Source organism: Cyprinodon tularosa, unplaced genomic scaffold (assembly GCF_016077235.1).
Source record: "Cyprinodon tularosa strain WSP-4 unplaced genomic scaffold, ASM1607723v1 ctg81, whole genome shotgun sequence".
Taxonomy (NCBI): Eukaryota; Metazoa; Chordata; class Actinopteri; order Cyprinodontiformes; family Cyprinodontidae; genus Cyprinodon; species Cyprinodon tularosa.
The window spans coordinates 2,241,621-2,266,794 of NW_024039574.1; the positions used below are offsets into that span (position 1 = coordinate 2,241,621).

General features: G+C 39.9%; 1 protein-coding gene across 2 annotated transcripts in view; it reads left to right on the forward strand.

Moving 5' to 3' along the window:
- The window catches only part of tll1 (tolloid-like 1), a 76,259-nt gene that overhangs the window by 13,308 nt on the left and 37,777 nt on the right, over window positions 1-25,174 (forward strand). For both annotated transcript variants that reach the window (XM_038271905.1, XM_038271906.1), the window contains exons 3-5: window positions 22,209-22,331; window positions 22,469-22,546; window positions 24,964-25,137. In XM_038271905.1, coding sequence (XP_038127833.1) covers window positions 22,209-22,331; window positions 22,469-22,546; window positions 24,964-25,137 — 375 coding nt within the window. The remainder of the gene's footprint in view (window positions 1-22,208; window positions 22,332-22,468; window positions 22,547-24,963; window positions 25,138-25,174) is intronic.

The following is a 25,174-nucleotide window of genomic DNA, read 5'->3' on the forward strand; positions in this document are numbered from 1 at the left end:
GCTATTTATAATTGCAAGAACAGGCTGCCCTATGCTAGGTAAAATATCTTTAAAAAGTCGTGGAGGCACAGCATCCTGGGGGGGAACCTGATGGCTTAATGTGGCGAACCACATCCTCTAACAGTAAGACAGTCACAGGCTCAAACTGATTGAAAGTAGCCGAGCAAGGGACTGAAATTGAAGGGTCAGAGTCAGGAGCTGTGATAAGAGCCCTGGTACTACCAACCTTTTCAATAAAGAAACGCATAAAATCATCACACACATCAGGAGAAGCTTCCAAACAGGCCTTCTGAGAAATATTAAGCACAAAGTCAATGGTGTTAAATAAAACACGTGGGTTATGACTGTTTGAAGCAATGATATTTGCCAAATATTCCCTTTTTGCCTCTTTAACCGTGCTCTGGTAGAGACGCCAACTGTCTTTTAAAATCTGAAGAGTAACTACAATAAGTTTATAAATGTACGGTATGTTTAATGTTTGTTCCTGTCGGCACTTCTTATTCAGAAAACTTTTTTTTTTTTACTGCACTTACTTAAATAGATTTAGAGAACATTGCAGATGTCTTTTTTTTCTGCCTGTCTGTTTCTTTTGGGTCTTGTTGTTCTCTCATAAAACTGAGCTTCACAGTTGCAGAATAGTTTAAAATTTTCATCACCTCCTCATCTCTTTGGCCCACTTTTAGTGTCTGTTCTTGCGTGGCAGCCTAACAACGGCCCAGTTTCTTTTATTCATAAAATCAAAATACATTCAGATGTTACAGTTTTATAACATAACAAAACTACAGCAATGTGTTGCCAGACTCTTCATGTGAGAGACTTTAAGGGAGCAACTGGTCTCACTCATGCTATATTGAACAGGCTTTTCCTAGGCAGAGTGCTTTGCCACTGAGCTTTGGAAGTCTTCCTCAGGATTCCCGCTACAGCACGAGCTGCATGGCTGTGGTGAGACCCAACCTTTTTTTCTGGAGTAAGACTGTTCCGGTGCTGCTGAAGTCGTGAGTCAGCACCGCTGGCACTCTGCCCACCTGCCATGCACTGCTCAATTATTAAAGATGTGGGTGCTTTTGTCACCTCTCTATGGCTGATGGTATTTATAGCAGCAGAAAATCATTCACATAAAGCCATTAGAAGCGAATGAAAACCCACCTTCTCACTACACCACAACTAATTTTTTTAAGAATATCAAAGTAGTGCAGCCCGAATGCTCCATCATACCCACTGGAAAGATATTTGAGCCTTTTTTCCAGTGGAAAATGTATGTAGCCCATGTACATTTGGTATAATCTTTTTTTGTTCTTTTAATACCTTTTTGTATTTATGTGATTATGATTCTGTCGTAGTACTAACCCAGATAAATACAAACCAGAAGATACTAGATATCTATGGATATAGTTAAGTTCCAATGTGCCTTTGTTTAAAAGCATTCCAGGTTTTACTGTTTTACTTAATCACTTGTTTCCTATTTCTTAGTGCTTCATTGTGATGCCACTCTAATGCTTTGACTTTGATGTAAGAGTAAACAGTATCATACAAAATGCAGACATGTATTTTCCTATGTATTTAATTGTTTAGTTAAAGTTGTATAGGACATGAATTCATCCTTTTAGACCAACACAAGGATTTAATCTTTGTGGAAATCCAAGCTAATGCACTTAAAAAAACCTGAAATATTTAAGGGATTCCCTTAACCCCTGGAGTTCATTTCTGGCCTTAACTTTCCTATTTTTTATCATATTGACATACATTTAAATCATTTGTGTTTGGATCTTTACCTTGCAAATGTCACTACCTGGTGGGATGTCACAACCCCTTTGCACTTTGACTATTAGTGTATTTTGGGTCAGAGACTATACAGTGTCTAGCATCATTAGAAAGTGAATCATCTGATCCTTATTTAATCTCAAATACAGTTAGTTTTTTTTTCCTTAGTAAGAACTTTAGTGCTATTTATAATTACTACGTTTCAAAAATCGCCTCAATCAAAAAGTACTGTGTGCTGCAACAGTTGTGACATTTTAAAAAGAAAACCAGGCTGCTAGAATTGATGTGATGACATCTGTAAATCAGGTCAGGTGGGCCATTCCTTCCAACCTCAGGTGAAGAGAGGGGCGGAGGTCTCTACCGACCACTGCCACTACCTAGGCCCACACGTATTGTGAGGCTTTGCTGGGAATGTCTGGCAGAGTCCCCCGTGAGAAGGAGCTTTAACTCTCATTGAGTCTGGTTGGACCATGTTCCTTGCCTCTATTGTTGAGGCGGCTTGTTGTAGCTGTGGCTGCAAGGTTGTATTGACCTGTCCACAATCCGATGTTTTAGGAGGGGGAAGCAGTGCAGTACTAACACTATTTATAGTCGGGGTTGTGTGCTGCTGACCTCGACTCGGGACATCGTATGTCGGTGCATGCAGTACTTTGAAGACCTCCTTAATTCCACCAACAGGTCTTCCACGTCTTGAGGAAACACAGCCTGGGGGCTCCGGGTTGGATTCTTCCATCTGTGGTGCTGAGGTCACAAAGGTGGTTAAAAAGCTCCCCAGTGGCAAGGCCCCACGAATGGATGAGATTCGCCCTGAGTACCTTAAGGCTCTGGAATTTGTGGAGCTGTGTTGGTTAATGCGACTCTGCAACATTACGTGGACATCAGGGGCATTCCCCTGGATTGGCAGACTGGGGTGGGGGTCCCTCTATTTAAAAAAGTGGACCAGAGAGTATGTTCCAACTACAGAGGAATCACACTCTAAAGCCTCCGTGGTAAGGTCTATTCAGGGGTTCTGGAAAGGAGGGTCCGTCGGATAGTCGAATCTCGGATTCAGGAAGAGCAGTGTGGTTTTCATCCTGGCCGTGTAACACTGGATCAGCTCTACACCCTCAGCAGGATCCTGGAAGTTGCATGGGAGTTTGTCCAACCAGTCTACATGTGTTTTGTGGATCTTGAGAAGGCATTCGACTGTGTCCCTCGGGGGGTCCTGTTGGGGGTACTCTAGGAGTATGGAATAGACCGCCTTCTCCAGGTTGAGGAGGATGTACTGCCCTAGTGGAGGAGTTTAAGTATCTTGGGGTCTTGTTCAGGAATGAGAGGAATATGGAATAGGAGATTGATAGGAAGTAAAAGTGCTTCTGTGTCCGTTTGACCAGTGAGGTTTTGTTCATAGTCCAGGTGAGGTGGTCTGTGATGTGCACCCCAAGGAATTTGATGCTGTTGACCACTTCTGCAGCTGAGTTGTTGATGAGCAGTGGAGCGTGGTTGAAGTCAACGATGATCTCCTTTGTCTACTCCACATTCAGGATCAGGCCGATGTCTCAACACCAGGCCATAAGTTGCTCCACCTCCTCTCTGTAGTCCTGGTTGTTGTCGTCTTTGAAGAGGCCCAGCACAGAAGTGTTGTCTGCAAACTTCACAATGTGATTGGTGGTGAACCTTGGGGCACAGTCATGTGTCACCAGAGTGAACCAGAATCAGAATCAGATGCAAGGTTATTGCCAAGTAGGTTTGCACATACAAGGAATTTCACTTGGTGTTGATGGTGCAGACAACTTAGATGTAAACAGAATACATAATCTATAGCTATATACAATATAAAACATACAATATGCTATATACAATATAGAGTAAATAGCTATATCGTTTATACACAGTAGACTGTGCGTTAATGTAAAGCAGGAGGTCTGGACTTGTGTAGCTTCTAGGTCCTGAACAGGGGAGGGAGAGAGACAGTGTCAGTGTCATGGGGGACTCTGGGTCTTGTTGATATGGCTGATAGTGGATGGCAAGAAACTGTTCTTGTGGCATGAGGTTTTGGTCCTGATGGAATGCAGCCACCTGCCTGAAGTGTCTGAAATAGTTTGTGGCTGGGGTGCATGGGATCAGCCACCCTCTTCCCTGCATGACTCTGAGTTCTGGAGGCTTATAGATCCTGGAGAGGTCATGGAAGAATGCAGCAAATCACCTTCTCTGCAGACCGGATGACACGCTGCAGTCTGCCCTTGTCCTTGGTGGTGGAACCAGTGTACCAGATGGTGATGGAGGAATTGAGGATGGACTCAATAATAGAGGATTAGAAGGGCACCATTTTTTCAGCTGCTGCAGGTATTACATCCTCCACTGGGCTTTCTTGGTGAGGGAGTTCAGCTCCCACTATAGGTCCTGTGAGATGATAGTTCCCAGGAAGAAGAAAGACTCCACAGTGTCAATTCTGGAGTCACATAGGGTGATGGGGATAGCTGGGGCTGAGTTCTTTCTGAAGACCAAATCCATCTCCACTGTTTTTTAGAGTGTTGAGCTCAAGGTGGTTCTCCCTGCACCCGGTCGCCAGAAGGTCAACTTACCATCTGTAGGCGGACTCGTCATGATCAGAGATAAGTGAGGGGGTGTCGTCCGCGAACTTCAGAAGTTTGACAGACAGATAACTGGAGGTGCAGCTGTTGGTGTACAGGGAGAAGAGCAGATTAAAAGAACAGACCTGCGGGAAACCGGTGCTGTAGAGCTGGGAGTCTGAAACATGTTTTCCCAGCTTCACGTGCTGCTACCTGTCAGAGAGGAAGTGTGAAATCTGCATGCATTTTGTAGTCTGTGATTACCCGTATGCCTTGCCACATCCTCCTAGAGTTGCTGGTATTGTGGAAGAGAACCTGGATCTTCCGGCTGTGGTTCTGCTTTGCTGATCTGATGGCACGGTTCAAGTTGGCACACGCTGTCCTCAGTGCCTCTCTGTCACCAGACTTGATGGCTGAGTTCTGTGCTTTCAGCGATTTTCAAACCTCCCCAGTCATCCAGGGGGGTTGGTTGGCCGGGTGATGAGGTTATTTGTGATGCTGACCTTCTCAATGCATTTGTTGATATAGGCTCACACAGTCATGGCATACTCATCAATTTTGATCATGTTGTCATATGTAGCTGCAGCTTTGAACATGTTCCAATCCAGACATGGGCAATGTGGAGTCAACAAGTCATCTCCATGTCATGTATTTAATCTACCCAGCCAATTAACCAGGTGAGTCCAATCTGCACAGGTTAATTCACAGAGAAGATTGGACTCACCTGCTTCAGTGGCTGGGTAGAACAAATACATGACATGGAGATGAATTGTTGACTCCACATAGCCCATGTCTGTTCCAATCATAGCATTCAAAACAGTCCTGGAGTGCCTCCATGGCCCCCTCAGTCCACACTTTAAACCCAGGCACACACTGTTTGATTTTTAATCGTTGCACACAGCTACGGCTCACACCATGTGATGAAACCACAGGGTTAAAAAGTTCATAGTTCAAGATGCATGTTCTCACACAGTGCGGCCTGACACTCTGATGTGATCTAACTGCTCACTCTGCACGTCTAAAAACCACGTCGGACTCAGCTATGCAGTGAGATGGGGCCGCACGGACTTGTCTATCCGGAAGCCAAACGAGTAGAAGAGGAAAAAGACGGAAGTTTTGATGCCACTTGTTAAATATGAAGCTCACTAGAGTGAGACATGCCTCTTTAGCAATTTGTGCAATTTTGTGTGCTGAAAGCCCTAAAAAGAAAAGGTGACAACATATTTAAACAAAGACATAGCTGAGCAAACGTGGCTACTAAAATCTGTCAATTTTACAGAAAGAACTCCATTTCACTCACACCCCCGCCCTGCTTGTGTGTTTTCATCTGAAAGGAAGAAGAAGAATTCTTGTTTGTGCATGTCCACCGATATGCCCACGACCACCTTACCTTAATTTCAAACATGATTTTCTCCTAACCTGATGATTCCTGATCCCTCGTTACACAAGACGCACGATTAGGCTAAAAGTCGGCCCAATTGTAAAATTCTCCCATTACTGGAGAATCAGCCAGAAAAGGGCAAAAAGTTTTACAGTTTATGCCCCTCTTTACCTGCTTCACTGTAGGTTTTGCTCTGATAAGCAAGGGCCTGTATGCAGGAATTAGCATTACAGATAAGTGGTCTGACGAGCTGAGGTGGGAGCTTAGAGAATGCAACCGTCACAACCAATAGAGCCACTGCTGCCATTAGTTCAGCTAAAATAAACTTATTTAGGGCAACAAATGTAACATTTGTAACCCCATATAACCCTTTGAATTAATTTAATTTCAGTCTAGATAGATAACATAAAATAATATGGGTACCCTCAGTGTCATTCTGTTGACGAAATTCGTTACAACTATTTAATGAAGAAATTGAAAAACTTCTAAAAACCAACATTTTCTTATAACTATAAAATATCAGTTGGTTCTTGAACTTCAAGCCAAAGGCATTAAAAAGCCAGTTTGGAAGGACTAAAGAGCCATATCTGGCTCTGGAGCCACAATTTGCTGGTTCCTGCATTAGACACTTAACTTCTCTATTTCATTATTCACTACATCAATTGTATTATATTACACTTGGACAGGCAGTATGTAGTTTGTCTTGAATATGAGCCAGGCAGTGATTCATTAAATCAACCTGATGAAAACTGCAAATTAGTGTTAGGTGTGGGGTTGGATTTCTTTTTTTAATTTTCACAGGAGTGGCTCATTTTTCTTACAGTAGGCTGACAGGAATGGGGGTATGAGAGAGGGGGAGAGATATTCGTCAAAGGACAACAGGCCGGACTCAAACCCGGGTCGCCCACGTCGAGGACTAAGGCCTCCGTACATGGGTCATACACACTAACCACTGTACCACCTGCACGCCCTTAGAACGTGAATTGGGTGGCATTTCATGACTGAAACTAAATTAATTGGGACCCATAAATGGCAATGGCAGTAGGATATTCTACTTCAGGTGTATGAAGACAAACACCAAAACAGAAGCTCACTCAGTCCACTTAAAATCTTAACTATGCCTTCAATAGTCAGATATTTTTTAAGCAATGAGTGATTTTTTGAAGATGAAAGAACTTACTTTCTTTAAATTATAATTACTAGGTCTGCAATAAGGAGGTAATGTTGTATACAAACTACCTCTACATTGTCCAAAACTATTTATATATAAAATAAACCCTCCCCAAAGCTTCTCGATCATTTATTATCAAACTTTGATCATCCCAGACCTCATGGTAGATGTTTTAAAGCCCACAGTCGGGTAATTACCCCAAACTTGGGAATCCACTTATATTAACCCACCGCCACTGATATTAAAGCCAGGGAAAACAGTGACTGCTAATAAGGAAAACATCTGTTTATTTAGGTCTAATTAAAACATTAAAAGCAAACCACAGCACATAAATTCAGGCGTCATTTGATGTTTTGGTAGATCCTTTATTTGCAGATGTTTTTGCAAAACATGCTAATTTAAGTTAACCACAGCACCCGTTAGGTTTGAACCTTGCATTTTTATAGCCTAATTTTAATTTGACAGGATGAGGGTTTCTTAGGTGGAGCAAAAACTCAGAAGCATACTTAGTTAAAAAGAATATGCAATAGGTTCCAGTTTTGAGAGATATAATGAAATTTCTTGTTAACACTATTTCCACATTCCTGCAAGGGTGAACAGCAAGATCCAGAGAATAAAAACTGTGCCTAGTTTCCCTTTATTCTGTTCACTAAACCAGGTGATTACACACCATCTGTTTTGTGAAGCCAGAAATGCAAACTGTTGGAACTAATCTCTGTACAGGCTTTTTACCCTCTAGATCTGGATTGTCCATCACTGCATTCTTGGTATATTGAAGCCATAGCTGCAGCTTGACGTTTCCCCAAAGAGTTAACATGGATGAGGAATGATTAATTTTAGAGAAAATCCCTCAAACAGGACCAAGATAATCTCTTTCTGATATTACGGTACGCTTACAACCGCATTAATATAAATGGGAGAAAGTGTAATGGCACGTTTAAAAACACATGCCCCCACACGTGCACACACATATTCGCCCACCTGGAGTTTGATTTCATATCTGCCTAATGAGAAGCTTGGCAAAGCATAAGTATGTAATCTCCTTGCGCATGCATGCTTGTGTTAGATTCTTCTCAGTGTGTCCAACGTGAGTGTAAATACCAACAATTACTGTCATGATGTGTATGTTTAAAAATGTTAAAAAACTACACTCAGACTTACAATAACAAGACCAAAACAAGAATGTTTCTCTGGGATCGTTTGACAGATCAGTGTAAAAAATTAAACTAATAGCACCCAGATGATCAGATTGCTTAAATCTGGCTTTTTGTTGGTTCTACTTTTCAAATAGCACAATTTTAATAATGCCAGCATTTCAAAAAGAGCTCTGATAGTGTTTGAGGAGGCACTGATGATGTTCAGTCCCTGTTGGGCCAATCCAAGTGGTCTCAAAAAAGATGAGGTAATTACAGGTCTACACTCCCATGAATCTAATACTATCCACTCTCAATAACTGATGGGCTGTTGAAGCTGAGGGGTGTGTGCTCATCCTCTGACCTCTGGGATTTTATCATCATCTTGTTTTAGGTTTATTTTTTTGATCAACAGGTTTTTTTTAGCTACAAAAGCCTTCCAAAAGTTTAACTCTCAAGTAATTTAACTGTGGTGTCATCGTTAAAGTTTATGTTATGTGTGGATGATAAGTAGTGTCTCAAAAAAGGGTAAACAACACAGGGGTCACAGTGATCAGAATGAGGAAATTGAAGATATTTTGTCAAGCGCTGTCTGAGTGTGATGCCTCCAAAGAGTTTGTGTCAAGTCAGCGATTTCTCCTATAGTCTATGTAGTACAAAAATATTGAAATAACATCAGTTTGCAGAAATTTATGTTGTTGTCCTTATTGTCCAAAGAAGTGAATATATGAATATATTTTACAATGTAAAGTTAAAGATTTTTGAAGCAATTGGGAACCAATTAAATATTGTTACCCTTTGGTTGTTGGAGCCTTTACTAACAGTGTACTTTTTAAATAGCACTCTTGTCATTATTTGGCCTGATAGCTTAGCTGATAGCACCTTAATTGCTCATGATACTCACCTGCCTAGTCTGCCCAGTTCTTAATCATCTGTGATCTCATCCACCGTTCCAGTGAGGAGTGTATTTTCAAGCCAGTGTCCTCAGGCGAGTTATTCTGTAACCAATGATGAAAGCGTTTCAGCACTTCCCTGGGGGTTCTGATTTCCTGATTCCATTCCCTCTCACCCCCTGGCCCTGCCTGTCCCTGCCTGATCTGTTTGCCTGAACCTCGGTTGGACTCCTGCTGGATTCTGCCTCCATTTGCGTTTCCGTCTGAGCTGGATGCTTCACACACGGGACTCTGAACCTCTCCTCCCAGGTGCGTTTCTGTCTGAGCTGGATGCTCAACGCACGGGATTCTGAACCTGCCTTCCCATTCCGATGGATTCCTGGAACCCAGATCTGTCCGTTCCTGTGTGGATCGGAACCCCTGACCGGACTGACGACTCCTGGATTACAGTACTACTCCATTCTGATCTGAATCCCTGTCCTGGGGTGGAGTCCAGTCTGCTCACTGGGGTTGGCCCATCAGGGAAGCTCTGGATGGCTCAAGGCCGCCTCTTATTAGCAGTGCAATGGCTTATCCTGCCTATGAGTGAGTGGATGGACTGAACTGTACAGTAAACCAAGTAAGTGACTCACTTAAGCATCTTCTGTTCAGATGATCGTGGTCACTTACTTGTGCTTGTCCCCAAACCAGAGTGTCAGTGATTGGGTGGTGCCCCGCCCCCCTCCTGCAGTCACTACAGGTCTGCAGATCTTCAGAAGCCCGTTTCTGTTCTGTTTTGTTTTTGTATTAATAAACATTTTGAACTTTCCTACAGGCTGTCTCACCTTGAATACTGGGTCCATCTGTCCCATTTTTTGACAAGTCTGTAGATTAGATTTTCTCAAAGATCTTTCTAAAGAAACAGTTGGAGTTCAGTGCGATTTCAGATTTTAAATGACAAAGTAGTCATGCCTTCGATTTTTTAAAGCATCTTTCCACTTTTAAGTTTGGCTTATGATTCTATGACATTACTGCCAAAAAATTGTATCGTCCACATCCCACCGTGCAGCTTCCACATGGCTTGATTTTCTGCACTGCGCACCTAGGAAAATTCATGCATACGAGTACAGCTCCATACTGAAAAACATGGTGGACAAGTAAATATTAACATAACCAACAGATTGTGGAAAAACCCTTGAAAGGAAATTATTGTCATTGCTTTAAAAATATTGGAAGCAACTATGTTTTCTACTTCTAAATGTTGGATGGTGTAAACCAGGGGTGCTCAAGTGCAGTCCTCAAGAGCTACCATCCTGTAACTTTTAGATGAATCTCTTCTCTAACACACCTTGAAAGGCTCAATCCCCTTATTTAGCCAAATAGAGGCCTGATAACGAGCCACTCATTTGATTCAGGTATGTTAAAAATGGGGTGCAACAAAATGTTGCAGGATAGTAGCTCTTGAGGACTGGACTTGAGCACCCCTGGTGTAAACTGTCTGTTCTGTGGACGCCCCCTAGAGTTGGCCATAGTATTAGGTATGGGAGAAAAGCCCCCAGGAAGTATAAAAGCTGCATGTGTCTGCGACACCTGTCTCGTTTCCGTGTTCCATGTACGTATGTCATAGCTTTCATTCATTTCATACATTTTTGTTTGAGTAATACACCTCAGCATCTAGATATATTTGCATATCAGCTATCACAGCCTTTGTGAATACACCACTACCCTTTCTGCAACCCAGGGGGTATTCAACCCTTGTCCTCAGGACTGACTTTCCTGCAAATTTTAGGTGTGTCTCTGCTCCAAAACCCAAATGTAGTTAATAACCCAATTATTTAAGTAAGGTGTGGAGACATGGAAATTCATAGATGATGTGGGTCAGTTGAAGGACGGAGCTTGAAGACCATCTCATTAGATTCATTACAACAAGCAGCAAATCTGAAGAAAAAAAACAACTATTTCTTTATGGTATATATTTACATAATGGTTATGTAAGTTTTTCACTAACTTACTGTATAGTTATTGCTATATTCTGCATTGGTGCAGCCTTTTCTGTAACCTTTCTATTGTTTTTATCAATAGTACATTTCTAAGAGTATTCCTAAAATGCAGACCCATTAGCATCACTTTGTTCTTATTTTTTTTCTAACCTTGTCAAAGTCAGGCTATAAGCCTAGGAGGATTTATAGGGTTATAGCCTCAGAATGACGTCAGTGTGGCCAGTCTGAAGAAACAAGGCATACAGGGCTGCAACAAGCTACACTATATTGCCAAAAGTATTTGCTCACCCATCCAAATTATTGGAATCAGGTGTTCCAATCACTTCCATGGCCACAGGTGTATAAATTCAAGCACCTAGGCATGCAGACTGTTTTTACAAACATTTGTGAAAGAATGGGTCGCTCTCAGGAGCTCAGTGAATTCCAGCGTGGAACTGTGATAGGATGCCACCTGTGCAACAAATCCAGTCGTGAAATTTCCTCGCTCCTAAATATTCCACAGTCAACTGTCAGCTGTATTATAAGAAAATGGAAGTGTTTGGGAACGACAGCAACTCAGCCACGAAGTGGTAGGCCACGTAAACTGACGGAGCGGGGTCAGCGGATGCTGACGCGCATAGTGCGAAGAGGTCGCCAACTTTCTGCAGAGTCAATCACTACAGACCTCCAAACTTCATGTGGCCTTCAGATTAGCTCAAGAACAGTGCGCAGAGAGCTTCATGGAATGGGTTTCCATGGTCGAGCAGCTGCATCCAAGCCATACATCACCAAGTGCAATGCAAAGCGTCGGATGCGGTGGTGTAAAGCACGCCGCCACTGGACTCTAGAGCAGTGGAGACGCGTTCTCTGGAGTGACGAATCGCGCTTCTCCATCTGGCAATCTGATGGACGGGTCTGGGTTTGGCGGTTGCCAGGAGAACGGTACTTGTCTGACTGCATTGTGCCAAGTGTAAAGTTTGGTGGAGGGGGGATTATGGTGTGGGGTTGTTTTTCAGGAGCTGGGCTTGGCCCCTTAGTTCCAGTGAAAGGAACTCTGAATGCTTCAGCATACCAAGACATTTTGGACAATTCCATGCTCCCAACTTTGTGGGAACAGTTTGGAGCTGGCCCCTTCCTCTTCCAACATGACTGTGCACCAGTGCACAAAGCAAGGTCCATAAAGACATGGATGACAGAGTCTGGTGTGGATGAACTTGACTGGCCTGCACAGAGTCCTGACCTCAACCCGATAGAACACCTTTGGGATGAATTAGAGCGGAGACTGAGAGCCAGGCCTTCTCGTCCAACATCAGTGTGCGACCTCACAAATGCGCTTCTGGAAGAATGGTCAAAAATTCCCATAAACACACTCCTAAACCTTGTGGACAGCCTTCCCAGAAGAGTTGAAGCTGTTCTAGCTGCAAAGGGTGGACCGACGTCATATTGAACCCTATGGATTAGGAACGGGATGTCACTTAAGCTCATATGTGAGTCAAGGCAGGTGAGCAAATACTTTTGGCAATATAGTGTATATGTTTTTTCTTTATTTGATATATTTTAGTTCCACTCAAGTTCATATTTAAGATAGTCATTGTTCTATCACATGTAATGTGGAATACAAATTTAATAATTTCTTGATGAATTCATCAGTGCCTTGTAAGTCTATTCATGCTATACAAGAGTTGTCAGACAGTCGGTCAGGGACTGTAAACTCTTCTTTAAGACAATTTTGTGCTAGACTTTGGCCATGCATTTTGGCAAAGGTAGAGTCCTTTAAGAGTGAATATGAAAGAAATACATATGACAGGTACACATTTATAAGCATATAAGCAATATGCAGTGAACTTGTACAGACTTGTCATTTTAGCATAAGGATTTTAAAGATATTCCTCAAACTGGTCTGAAAGCCGTTCTGATGAGTAGAACTGTTTTCTTTCTTTATTTTTACTTTTGATGCATTACTGCAATAAATTGTGTGTGTTTGACAGTGTATATTTGCTGCAATGCCCCTCCTCAAGGGCGAACAGTAAGGCCCTGGTCAGCATGATGGAGGTCTCATGGGAGGTCCCAGGGTTTTCAGATCGATTCTTTTCCTCCTGCATCTTAGGAGCCTCGCATTCCTAACCCCCCTCACCTCAGGCTTGACTTTGGGCTATTTATGGTATCCCTATGGATTAACAACATCCCAATCAATGAGCCAAAACTACTATCACTATTTCCCCTTACTTCTCTCTTTGCATATCTGCTTATGTCAGCTCCCTTTTTCTGGAAAGCCTTTAATCATTGTTGCTCCTTTTATTAGGCTTAGATTATATACAAATACCAAAAGTTTAACTTCCTCTTTAACAAGAATAGAAAGAAACAAATACAAAGTCAAGAGATTTGTAATGCAGATGCAAAATTATCTATAGTAAATAAAATCTGCCATGTGTTGCTTAAGTGACACTCTTTAAGGTGTTTGTGGATGTGGATGTTTATTTCTTTTGCAGTACACCCATTAGGAGGGAGTGTAAGTCAAAACTGTGACGCCATGGGTACAGTTTAGTGTCAGATATAAGAGCTGAAACAGGCCTTTTAGGACCATTAAAAAAACTAAACTTGAGCAAATAAAACTTTATATGAAAAGGCACACCCACATACTGGAAATCTCAGTAAAATCAAATTAGCCTCTTTTGTAGTTCTGAAACGGCAATAAATTTGTTTATAAGATTGAGCCTTTAAAAGCTGTGTTATACAATGAAAGTGTATGAGAAACTGTAGTTTATTGCATTATTTATGTTGTGTTTATATTCATATAATTGTGTAAATTTACTCAGCCTAAAAGCAACTTTTAGAAATGTGCCCTTTAGTGTTTGATTCGTATGTCAGTTTTTACACAACAAATGTGCCCTGATTATCATGTCCGGGTATTCAAACAACTAAAGGTTCAAATAGAAAACACATACTTATAGTTTCTCATTTAATAGTATGTACAAAATTAAATACATCACAAGCGAAAAAATTTCCAGCATTTTGTTGTTAATAGCATAAAATAATTCACAAAGATAGCAGACGATGCTAAATTCCTCATTCGGTCATGTGAACCACTGAGGGATGCTGTGACATCAGTTTAGTCAGGAAGTAATCATTTTACATGGTGAGTATTTATTCACCTTTGTGATGGAGTTTTTATCCTTTAATAAGGAAGAACACAAAGCAAACAGAGTCTTAGTGGTTCTATTAATGCTCGCTGGTTTAGTCACCGCTGCTAAATGTTCTTTGATCTTATGCAGAGGCGGTGGAAGTTTATTATCTTTCAGAACATTTTCCAGATGCTGCTGTGTTTAATTTGTTTAAACCAGAGTCTTACTTTTTGTTTGAAGAGGGGATCACAAGATTTGGATTGTTTCTGTGGTGGCTCGGTTTGGTTCTGTTGTCTGTGTGCTGAAGGCTGGCGGTCAGTGTTGGAGCCTTGGCGGTCCTGGATAGCAAGCTGTGCTCCACTGCTGAGCCTAGAGGTCCCTCATTAATCTGATCGCAGTGACCGGTCTAAGCACCGGGTCCTTTCTGCTGTCTGAGCGGGAAACATTACCCTTCCGATGTGTTTTTTAAACCGGTTCGGCTCATGACTCAAGGCCAGTGGGGTTCGCTCTCTGGGTCCCTGCTGTAACTGATTGTTATCCATCGCTGTTCTTGTTGTTCTGGACCCCGGAACATAATGATATGGAAATCTGTCAGGAGCTGCAGCTATACTAAACTTTGCTACTAGCTAGGATTCATTGTTTTCAAAAATAAAATATTTAATAAAAAAATAAACAAACCTTTTAATGAGCTTTAATGCCATCAGGCACTTTATTAAAGCTATGCAACAGAGAAAACATGCAGTTGATACTTTGGTATATTAAATCGAACTGATGCTGTGAGAGCAGGATCGATGATAAAATAATCTGCTGTGATGTGATCTGAAAATAGTTTGCTGTGTCCGTTTGGGCGCCACAGATTGTCTGGCTGATTTTTCTCAAATTTATTTACTTTACGGATCGAAATTTGATGCAAAACCGTGTCTTACGATTAATTAGACATTCTATTTCATGATCCAATGCGGTTCCTACAATTGGCAGCATTACAATAGACCATTGTAATGACGTTTTAACAATCCTTTCAGAGTCCTTAACAATGTGTGAAGTAGTGGTTCTATACACCCGCCTGAGGCACTTGACTACACTGATGTCACAGCTGTGTTTTGTCAAGTGACTGCTCTAGAGGCGCTAGCGGCCCCCAGCAATTTAAAATTCTCTAGATTTTTATTACGTGAAGCATTTTTAGCGCAATTTAAACCAGCCACATAGAGAAAAGAAAGGATGATCTACCATTACACATCATAAAACTCCTTTCTATGTGAACTTTAATGTCTGACAAGTGAATTTAAGCAAGGTAATGTATCCTTCAAACATAACCTTTAGTGTTGCAGTAGTTAGTCTCTGTATTAAAATGATCAAGGTATAGAAAAAAAAGCTAATCATTTCTGAAATTCCCAACAATTGCTCAGATAGGAATACAGTTTTTGCCAAGAAAATTGTGTCCTTTTCTCTTTTAGAAAGTGTCAAACAACCTTTTAAAGCGGTAAAAGAATGGAAAACCGAGTTTACATTGTCATAGATGAATAATGATAATTCAGTGGATGAAATGGGCATACAGAGAAGTTCAAACCCCATCGACACCTACTTTCCCCACAGATCTCAAACAATTTCAAACAAATTGACGTCAATTCGGGGGTGCTGCCTTATTTGGTTCAGACCTGTAATTTTGTAATGCCCCGAAATTGACATACATTCTCATACAGACTGTGAAGACATTTTCACAGTCTTCCCAAGGAACCGAAGACGCGAAAGACATGGTTTAAACCGAGCCAGCCGGTGACGGAGCGACCAAACCCGACCCGGTGACGTTATGCCCCCCCACCCCCGCCTTACCGTGCTTCCCCCTGGCTTCCCGGTAAGGCAGGCAGGGCGAGGGGAAGCACGGGGCTGTTGTTGCTATGATGCGTCTTTGCTCAGCAGCTTTGCTCGTTGTAAACCAACCAATCAGTGCGCTGCTCATCTAAATATTCATGAGCATACCATAAAAGGAACAAAATCTGTTGTTTCATTCTAGGGCTTTTAACCAGTCTTGCATTAGGGCTCATAGAACAGCAAATATGCTATTTTCAGCCCAACCCATGTTACACACCCTATTCAGACCTTAAGGACCTGCACCAAATACCCTATAGAATCATTCTATGACACCTTTAAAAAAAGGGATGTTTTGAACTAGATTTCTTTCAGGCTTGTCTGGAGTAGAAAAACATGTCAATTAGAATCATTATAGAAATTAACAATCATGATTCTTATCTGTAGGTTAGATATTAAATAAAAAAAATGTCAAGCTTTTTCAAAATTCAAAGACTTAAAATGTAAACCACAATAAGCAAACCTAAGAGAAATAATGCTCAGCTAATTTAGAATAAAATTAAACATAGGATAAACTTACTGTAGTAGTACTGTAGATTTGTTCAAAATTAAGCTCCAATTAAGCCAAGCAAAACTAAATGAAGACAAATCAAGATAGTACAAAAATTAAAAAAGCTACGGGAAGTCAAAAGGTAAGGCAAACTAAATATTGCTAGGCTACTAAGCTAAACTAAAACAAGTAAAAAGAAGTAAAAAATGAAGTAAGTAAGGCTAAAAAAAGATTAGATTAAATATAATTATATGTAGCCCACCTATACCCCATTGAAGTAGGTAAGGGCCCCTGAGTTCGTAAAAAACCCTTAAACTCTATTTACTTTTTTGGCTTGAGTTTGACTTACCTCTGAGGACAGTAACAACTTTAAACACAACCTAAGGAAATCAGAATCAGGGTTATAATCCAGTCGCAAATCTGCTTATTTCTTATCCGATAATTTGAAATAACCAAACAACTCACAACAGTTTATGAACTTTGAACTTATATTGAGCAAAACAAACAAACAAAACAATTGAGATGTTTTCAAAAAAATACAATTAAAATAAATTTCTCTCTGTAATAAAGTTTCAGTTTCAATTGTCCAACTTAAACTAAAATATGTGGGCCCACACTTCCTAACTCACACCTAAGCCGGCATAAAGTTAAAAATAAACCAAAATTCCCCGTTGCAGGCCTGATATGATGTGGAACAGTTGGAGTGTGGTACCTCTCCCCAAAAGTTTGGATCCGTCTGGTAATGAACCTGTCCTTTGGTCCCGGCTGATAAAGGAAGATGGATGCAGGATGTTGATCAATCGTCACCAGTCTCTCGGTCCCCAGCAACTCAGCATGCAGCAGAAAAGTCCAGTGAAGATGCAGTCCTCCGAATCAGATCCATAGAAATCAGTATTGCTCACCTCTCTGCACAGTGCTTGACTCTCCCAGCTTCCACGCCGGAAACTTTACTAGAGTCTCTGTTAGCTGAGCTAGCTCCCAGTACTGAAAATGCATTCACTTTGCTGGTGAATGCTAATGCATTAGCGAGCACTGAAACAATACTCACAGCTACTATACAGCAAATTTCGAGTTGAAACAATACTAGCAGTTGCAGACAACGATGTAGAGCTGATATTTTTAAATGACTGTCGAGTTGAAAGTCCACAAACATCAACAAAACTCCGTTTTTTAGCAAACTTCGGCACGTTTTTTCTCCGTGGTCAAGCTACAACACTCTCCTGCCACTTCCTGTCTCCCTGTTGCACCTCCCACTTCCTGTATATGGACCAATGAGAAACCAGTAAAATCCTTCTTCTTCTTCTTCTTATGGGATTTTATGGCGGTTGGCAGACTTGTGAATTGTGCATTACCGCCACCAACTGATATGGAGTAAAGCAAGAAAACAGGAAACGATTCACCCCCCCCAAAAAAAAAAAAAAAAAAAAAAAAAAAAAAAAAAAAAAAAAAAAAAAAAAAAAAAAAAAAAAAACCTGTGTAACTTAAACCAACATAATACTAAATCACATTTGCCCATATAATTTTAATTTACTCTAGGTCATCGTAACTCTGCCAGTTTCTGATGGTCCCATCGGTCCTCCCATCATACTTCCAACCATCTCCCAGTTCAAATCTTTAATGTCCAGGTATTTTTCTGCAGCCTTCACTATTATTTTGATTTTTTCCGTTTTTTTTGTTGTCTGTGCAGTACAGTTAATCACTTCTACCATGAAAAGAACAAAATTTGTCTTTTTAACAATAAGTGAGTCTTCATCAATTTTTAGAGATTTCTCTAGAGGTTTGGAATTTGCCGTGTGTTGAACTGTAGGTTTGGGTTTTTCTGACTGAGATGGGATCCTTTTTGCAGCTTCAGCGTAGGTTATTCCGAGCTCAAATTTCATTTTTTTAATTTCCTCAGACCTTTTGCTTGCTTCACAGCCGCGATAAGCAGCAGTATGTTCTCCACCACAATTACAGCATTTTATTTTAGCTTCTTTTCCACATTTTCCGTACTCATGTTCTCCTGCACACCTTCCACACCTCTGTTTCCCTTTACAAACTGCTGCAATGTGACCGAATTTTTGGCATTTGAAACATCTCAATGGTGGAGGATTGTAGATTTTGACATTATAGCTTATGTAACCGATGAATACTTTGCTTGGTAATTGCTCTTCTTCGAATTTAATTAGCACAGATAAACTGTCAGATCTTTCTCCGTTTCTTGTTGTTTTTAACCGTTTTACTTCTTTTACTTTTGCACCGCTTATGTTTTCCAGAATCTCTTTTTCAGAAATTTTTAGAGGAACTCCTCCAATGACTCCCCTGCTGATCTTTTTGTTCTCCATTAAGCTGCACTGAACTCTTATCCCGTCAATTTTGTTGATCCGTATTGCTTTGCCTTGCTGGGCGCTGTCTCTGCAGTTAATTAGCAGGTCTCCACTGTACAGAATTCTGGCACCTTTGACTTCTCCGACAAGTTTATTGATGGTTTTTGTTAAGTGAACCGGATTCCAATTTGTAAAAGAGTCTGCCTGATTAACGACTTTGAATATGACTTTGAATTCATTTTGTTGTGCTGTGGAATGTATGGAATAATCATCACTGGATTGTTCTGAACTAGATTCCCCTTGAACTGATCTCTGTTTTTTCCGCTTTTTCTCATTTTTTGGTGTTGCTATCTTCCAACCTTCATTGTCACTATTTCCCTCTTCCATCCCACAAGAATCGCTTCCTGTTTCCTCACTACTCACGGCCCAGGACATTTCTCCATAAGCAGCTTCAAAACACGCGCCATGCACCAAACGACCATCCACATGCAAATCCAATTCATCACAGGCCTTCCCTGCCTGAGATTCCAATCAACAACGCCCTCTGAACGTAAAATCCTTCTGCTCTACACTACTTCCTTTATGCAACACGAGACATTTCAAAATAAAACAAGATGTGAAGATTCTTTCTAACAAACGTTTTTTAACCAAACATTAGATTTATTCATATTTTTAAGATATACTGTTCTGCATAAACAACGGTTTTAACTTATTTATTACAACTTTAACACATTAAATGTTGAACACTTAAAATAAATGCATGAATTCAAAACAACACAACCCGTGACCATTTCAAAGAGGGTTACATATATATTAGTTTATATATTAGTTAATTCAAATCAACTGAACCAAATTGAAATTTGGTTGAATGATCTAAACTATATAATAATTAACTAATCTTTGATCCTTAATCTTTGTTTTTTAAGCTGCACATGTTTAAACATTAAATACATTTAGTTAAATATTTTTTATCTAGATTGATATTGGAGAGGCTTGAGAACTAACTTAGCACCCATCATTTTAAATAAATACTTTTTTGACATAATCACCTTTTGCATAGCAGAGAAAAAACTCTGCAAATAGTCTATTGTCTGTACAGCATGCAAAACCCACTTGATAGATACCTGATGTAACATTTTGTTAATCTGAAGGCGCTGCGGTTTACTCCTGTCTCCAGCAATAGAATGCGCTGCAAAGAACACAATAGATTCGTCTTGTCCCTGTTTCCTTCAATTGCTATACTGATTAGCCAACTGACAAGCATCTCCTTGGCCATTGTTATTGTATTAGCGTCTCAACTCCCTATGGAGAGCAATTATTAAGCTGAGATAATCATCTAAAGATGTTAATCTTTTAGGTACCGACAACAGTGTTTTATATATACAGATGTAGATACAGAAAAAGCAATGGATGAAAAAGGGGGAAAATATATATTTGTTAGAGAGCACATGAGTCAGATGTAATATCTGTTATCTGCAATATCAATCTTGCACCCATGACTAAATACTAATCACATTCACTGAGTGAATATGCAGACTTTTAACTGAATATGTTTAAGTTTTTTTTTTCTTTTTGACTCCTGTTCAGTTAAAGTTTAAAAGTGAATTTACTTTACAAGCATTCATTTATCTGGAAGTTTTGATTGATTTTAGAATCCATTTAACCCTTTAAAGCCCGATCCAAGAATAAAACAAAACAGAAAAATACTTTTTTTTTGTTTGAAGTCCTTATTTGGCCTTTTAACAAAATATGTAAAAAGAAAAAACAGAAATAAATTTTTGATATTAATAATTTATTACTATGCGGTAAGTCAAGATTATTTTTTGTGTAGTCTTCTGCCCTCTGTTTTCAGGTATATCTGATTGTGTACAATAGGATTTTGAGCAAAGTTTTTACCATTAAATTATGCAAAAGGGGTCAGACGCAAAACATTTCAGAAACCGTATGTATCAAATCATTTGGCATTACAGGGTTAAAATAATCAGTCTAAAAAGTTGTCTTTAATGACAACATAAATACAAAGGCCTCTTTTAGACCGCTTGACAGTTTTGCTTGATAAAACCCTAATCATTGGACATATTTATCTTTCACTTTATAATTATTTAGGAGCAGCTGCCATTCGTGGAATTCAAAGACTTTGTAACCTCAATCAGATCCAAGAACGTTGACGTTATATTAATTTAGGAGTTTTCTATTTTATCTCTTCTGTAATTTGGGGGAAATTGTGTCATAATTTACTTCTTTATAGTTTAATTGAAGCACTTCACTTTAGTAGTTGTGCTTTCAACTTAATAAGAATAGTAGTTTTAGGAGATTACTGGTCATTGTCTGCTTTGATCATTTTCAAGTTATCTAATTCTTGAAATATGAAAGTTTGAAAACAAATAACTTGTCATAGGACTTGTTGTCCATGGCAGGTCTGTTCATGTTTAGTTTCTGTCTAATGCATTCATGAAGCAAAACTTTAAAAGCAAATGCTGATCAGTTCAGGCTTCAAATTGATGTATTGTCTATAATCTGTCCGTAGTCTGCTGAAAATAAATTTAGTACAGTGTTATCTACCACAAATCACTAATTGATTTTTGGTTTGATCTGGGGATATATAGCCTATGAGACTTAACAGATCCAAACGTTACCAGTTTTTTATTTCCTTTAGAACAAGGTATAACAGGTTTAACAGCAGGGTTGCAAGGATTATGGATCTGATATGGTTGTGTCCTGGAACAACTTCTACTGGTCTTTTTTTTTGTCCAATTAGGAACATATTTATAAATCTGGAACATTTTGGATTAATTATTTCTTTATAAGACAACTGCATCCTTTATGAGTTGTTGTTAATTTGATTTAAAAAACAAAGTTGCATTAAATGTGTGCCATAGTAAATTCTTTTTGTTAGGGGACCGCTTGTGACATTTTCTATTAAGCTAATAAATTACATATATCAATCAGCATCACCACAGGTGTGAGTTCCATGTTTGATAGATTTGGTTGAACCAGACGAAGGCTTCAAAAGTATAAGTTGGTATTTTTTTGGTAGGTTAGTTTATTTATAACTATGCAAAGAGTTGACTGACAGCTGTGAAAACACAAGACGGTTAAACTAATAGTATGTCATTAGGGGCCTTTTTCTATATGGCTGTGACTCAAATCGGGGATAAACATCTCTTTTATGATATATTTATTATGGAAAAGCAAATAACTGACTAGAGCCCTGTATGATAAATAGTCAGATAAAATGGCTTGATGATATATAAAATTAAAGTATCACATTTCTTAAATAGCGCTTTTTTTTTAGGCCTCCAAATGACCTGACTTTTGATTAAGAAAACTGCTATCAATTCGAACACTGTCACATTCTGTCCTCGAACATATGTCTTCCCTCCAAATTTGCAGGCTCATACTGTTACTGTCCGACTTTACAACATTTTTATGTTGGAAGTAAGACCTTCCCAAGGGTTAATGAACAAAAGCTGATTTAATATATTCTTTTTTAAGCATTTCAAAAATATTTTTGGTATTGACATTAACAGGTAAAAGCAACTGAATGATTTGTCTTTTGTTTTTCTTACTTTCAGCTGTATTTTGGGGGGACATTGCCTTGGACGAGGAGGACCTGCAGATGTTCCAAATTGACAGAACAATAGACCTCAAACAACACACACATATGTTTTCAAACTTCAGACTGGGACACAATTCAGGTGAGGGGAACCATTAATTCTGACTCACACTTTTTTTAGTTGTCATGGAGTTTATTCTGCAGCTTTCACAGTGTGACCTAAAAGTAGAAAGATGTCATATTACATGAATTTACTTTTTTTGTTTCTTTTTGAGTCAGGAGGCCTTGGGGAACATGAAACTGTGAAAAGAGGGTCTTTATACCTTCTGCTGGAGAGAATACGCAGATTTGGCTTTGGTAAGCAATCTGAAAATGACGTCTTGACTTTCTTCTTTAAAGTGAGATACAGTTTTATTGCCATTTTGTGCCGCCAACTAGTTAGTAAGCATTATTCTAAACAGTTGAAGATAAGAGGTGAGTATCTGACATGCACCTGAACAAATTATTTACTGTCCTTAGCATCAAATTACAGCACTGGGAAATATCACTTTATAAATACATAAACCCAACACAACTAAAGCAGCTAAGAGAAAAGTTAACTCCTATCTTATATATATTTGAGAAAACTATTGTAACTGTATGATTTAGTCAACCTGTATGTGTTTTTGGACTGCGGAAAAAATGTTAGTACTCTCTGATTTTCTAGACTGCTCTGACTGCTGTTCTTTCTTAGGTATCATTATTATTCAGCCTTTCAGTGTTTTTTTTTTTTTTTTTTTGGGACATACCACTAAAATATTTGGGTATTTTTGTGAAATGTTTTGGGGGGCAGGTTTTTTCTTCTCTTACACTATTTACTTAGAAAATAGAAAAAGACCAACACACCGACTTTGTGCAGCTAAATAAAATAGACAGAAATATTCTTTTTAAAATCCAAACGTTTCAGGTTTAACAAATATCTGCAAGTTGACGCAATTATACAGCAACTCAATTGCTGCTGAAGTCAACAGCAGTCATTGTTTAACAAAAAATTACAATCCAGGCTTTATAGTGAAGTTTGCGGCTGAGACAGCATTAGCAGGAGGCCTCACTAAAATTAGTGAGAGGAGTTTGAACACCTGGTGCAGTGGTGCAGAGCACAACAGAGATGGTGGTGGGTACACTTCATCCCCTGTACCTTGGAGGGGCAGCTGTGGAGGTGGTCTCCAGCTACAGGAACCTGGGTGTGCAATTAGCCAGTAATATCACCTGAAGTGCCAACACTTGTTGTCTGGTCAGGAAAGTCCATTGGTATCACTACTTCCTCAGCAAGCTGTGGAGAGCTGGACTCAGGAGCTCAGTCCTAAGTAATTTTCATGGCTGTGTGGTGGGGAGCATTCTCTTCTCCTGCATTACCATGTGATATTGGTATGGCAGCTGCACTGCTGCTGAGAGGATGGCTCTGTAGAGGTTGGTTAAGTCTGCACAGAGAACTGTAGAGAGGAGCATTCCATCCACCTCTACACATCAAGATGCAGGGGAAGGATGCTCCACATCATGAAGTGCTCCACCCATCCTGCACACAGTGTCTTTTGCCCTCTCCCCTTGGGCATGTTGCTCAGGAGCATCCAGAGCAAGACCACCAAGCTTAGAAACTGTTTCATCCCTGCAGCTGATAGGCTGCTGAACTCAAGCTACAATTAAGTCATCTTCATCTTTTTAAACCAGAACCTGATTCCACATGTTGTACCACAAACATAAAAATGTGAACTTGTTTGACTATAAAACACTAATTTACCTTTAACCTTGAAACCTCTGGGACCCAAGTGCATATTCTAAACACTACAGTAGGCCACCCTACCGTCTGGCAGATTGTCTCAGATCTCTTTCTAAAACATTCTGAATGCAGAGGAGTTTATGCTTGATTCATTACCTGCTAGTGACCCAGGCTTCTACTGGGTAGAAAACAAGGCAAAGTATTCACCCCTCCACCATCATGTTTCTTGGTATGAGGTGCTTGTGGCAATATGCTTGGTTTGGTTTTCCCAATCACTGCACATCCTGGTACCATGTCTCCTCTGTTCAAAGGAATCTGTTTCAGAAGACTAGTTATGCTGCCAAAAACCTTATTTTATGGAGAAGGTCTTCTTTCATGACAGGACCTGCAAACAATTTATCCTTTTTTAGCCTTCTCTAAATTTCCTGACATAAACTTTATCATGCTAACTGGGGCCCACATAGTTGGACATCTTGGACTTTTACATAGCAATTTCTCTGGACATTGCACAGTCTAACTTTTGGTTGAAGTTGCTCAAAGGTGCACCACAAGATTGGCAGCTGCTTTACATGTGCCACTATCTACAGATCATTTGGAAATATTGATATTTACCTTTCCTAGACTAATATGCAGCATCTGCTCTTCAGGTGTCATAAGTAATTTGTTTCCTTATTGACATCGTCTTAACACACCTGTACGCATCACAACAGCCTTACTTTGACATAAGTGGCAACACTGATTAAAACATAATCGTGTATGGGTTTTGGGGTACCTGTGGGGAATCTTATTCCTTGACTTCTGTGGAAGCAACAAGGCTATACTTAGTTTGTTCACAGAAAGCTTCGCTTCATTTTAAAGCCTGACAAACCTGACAACTTTATTTTTTTACTATAACTATTAAAGAGTTAGCTGAAAACATGCATTTTTTTATCATGTTAAACCATAGAATTAAAATTGTGTTTTCCTTTAAACTAATCTTCTAGTTAATAAAGGGTTTTCTCATTTTACTCCAAATTAGACTACATCCCGAAGAATGAAAGCAGGGGAGCTGCCAATACAAAAAGCCAAATCTGGAAAGGTGGGAATCCTGGTGAGACTGGAAAGAGCCGTAATCCTCGAGCAGCCACATCTAGAGCTGAAAGAATTTGGCCCGGGGGAGTCATCCCCTACGTCATTGGAGGAAACTTCACAGGTAACACCTCGGCTGGACTACTGCCCTTCACCACTCA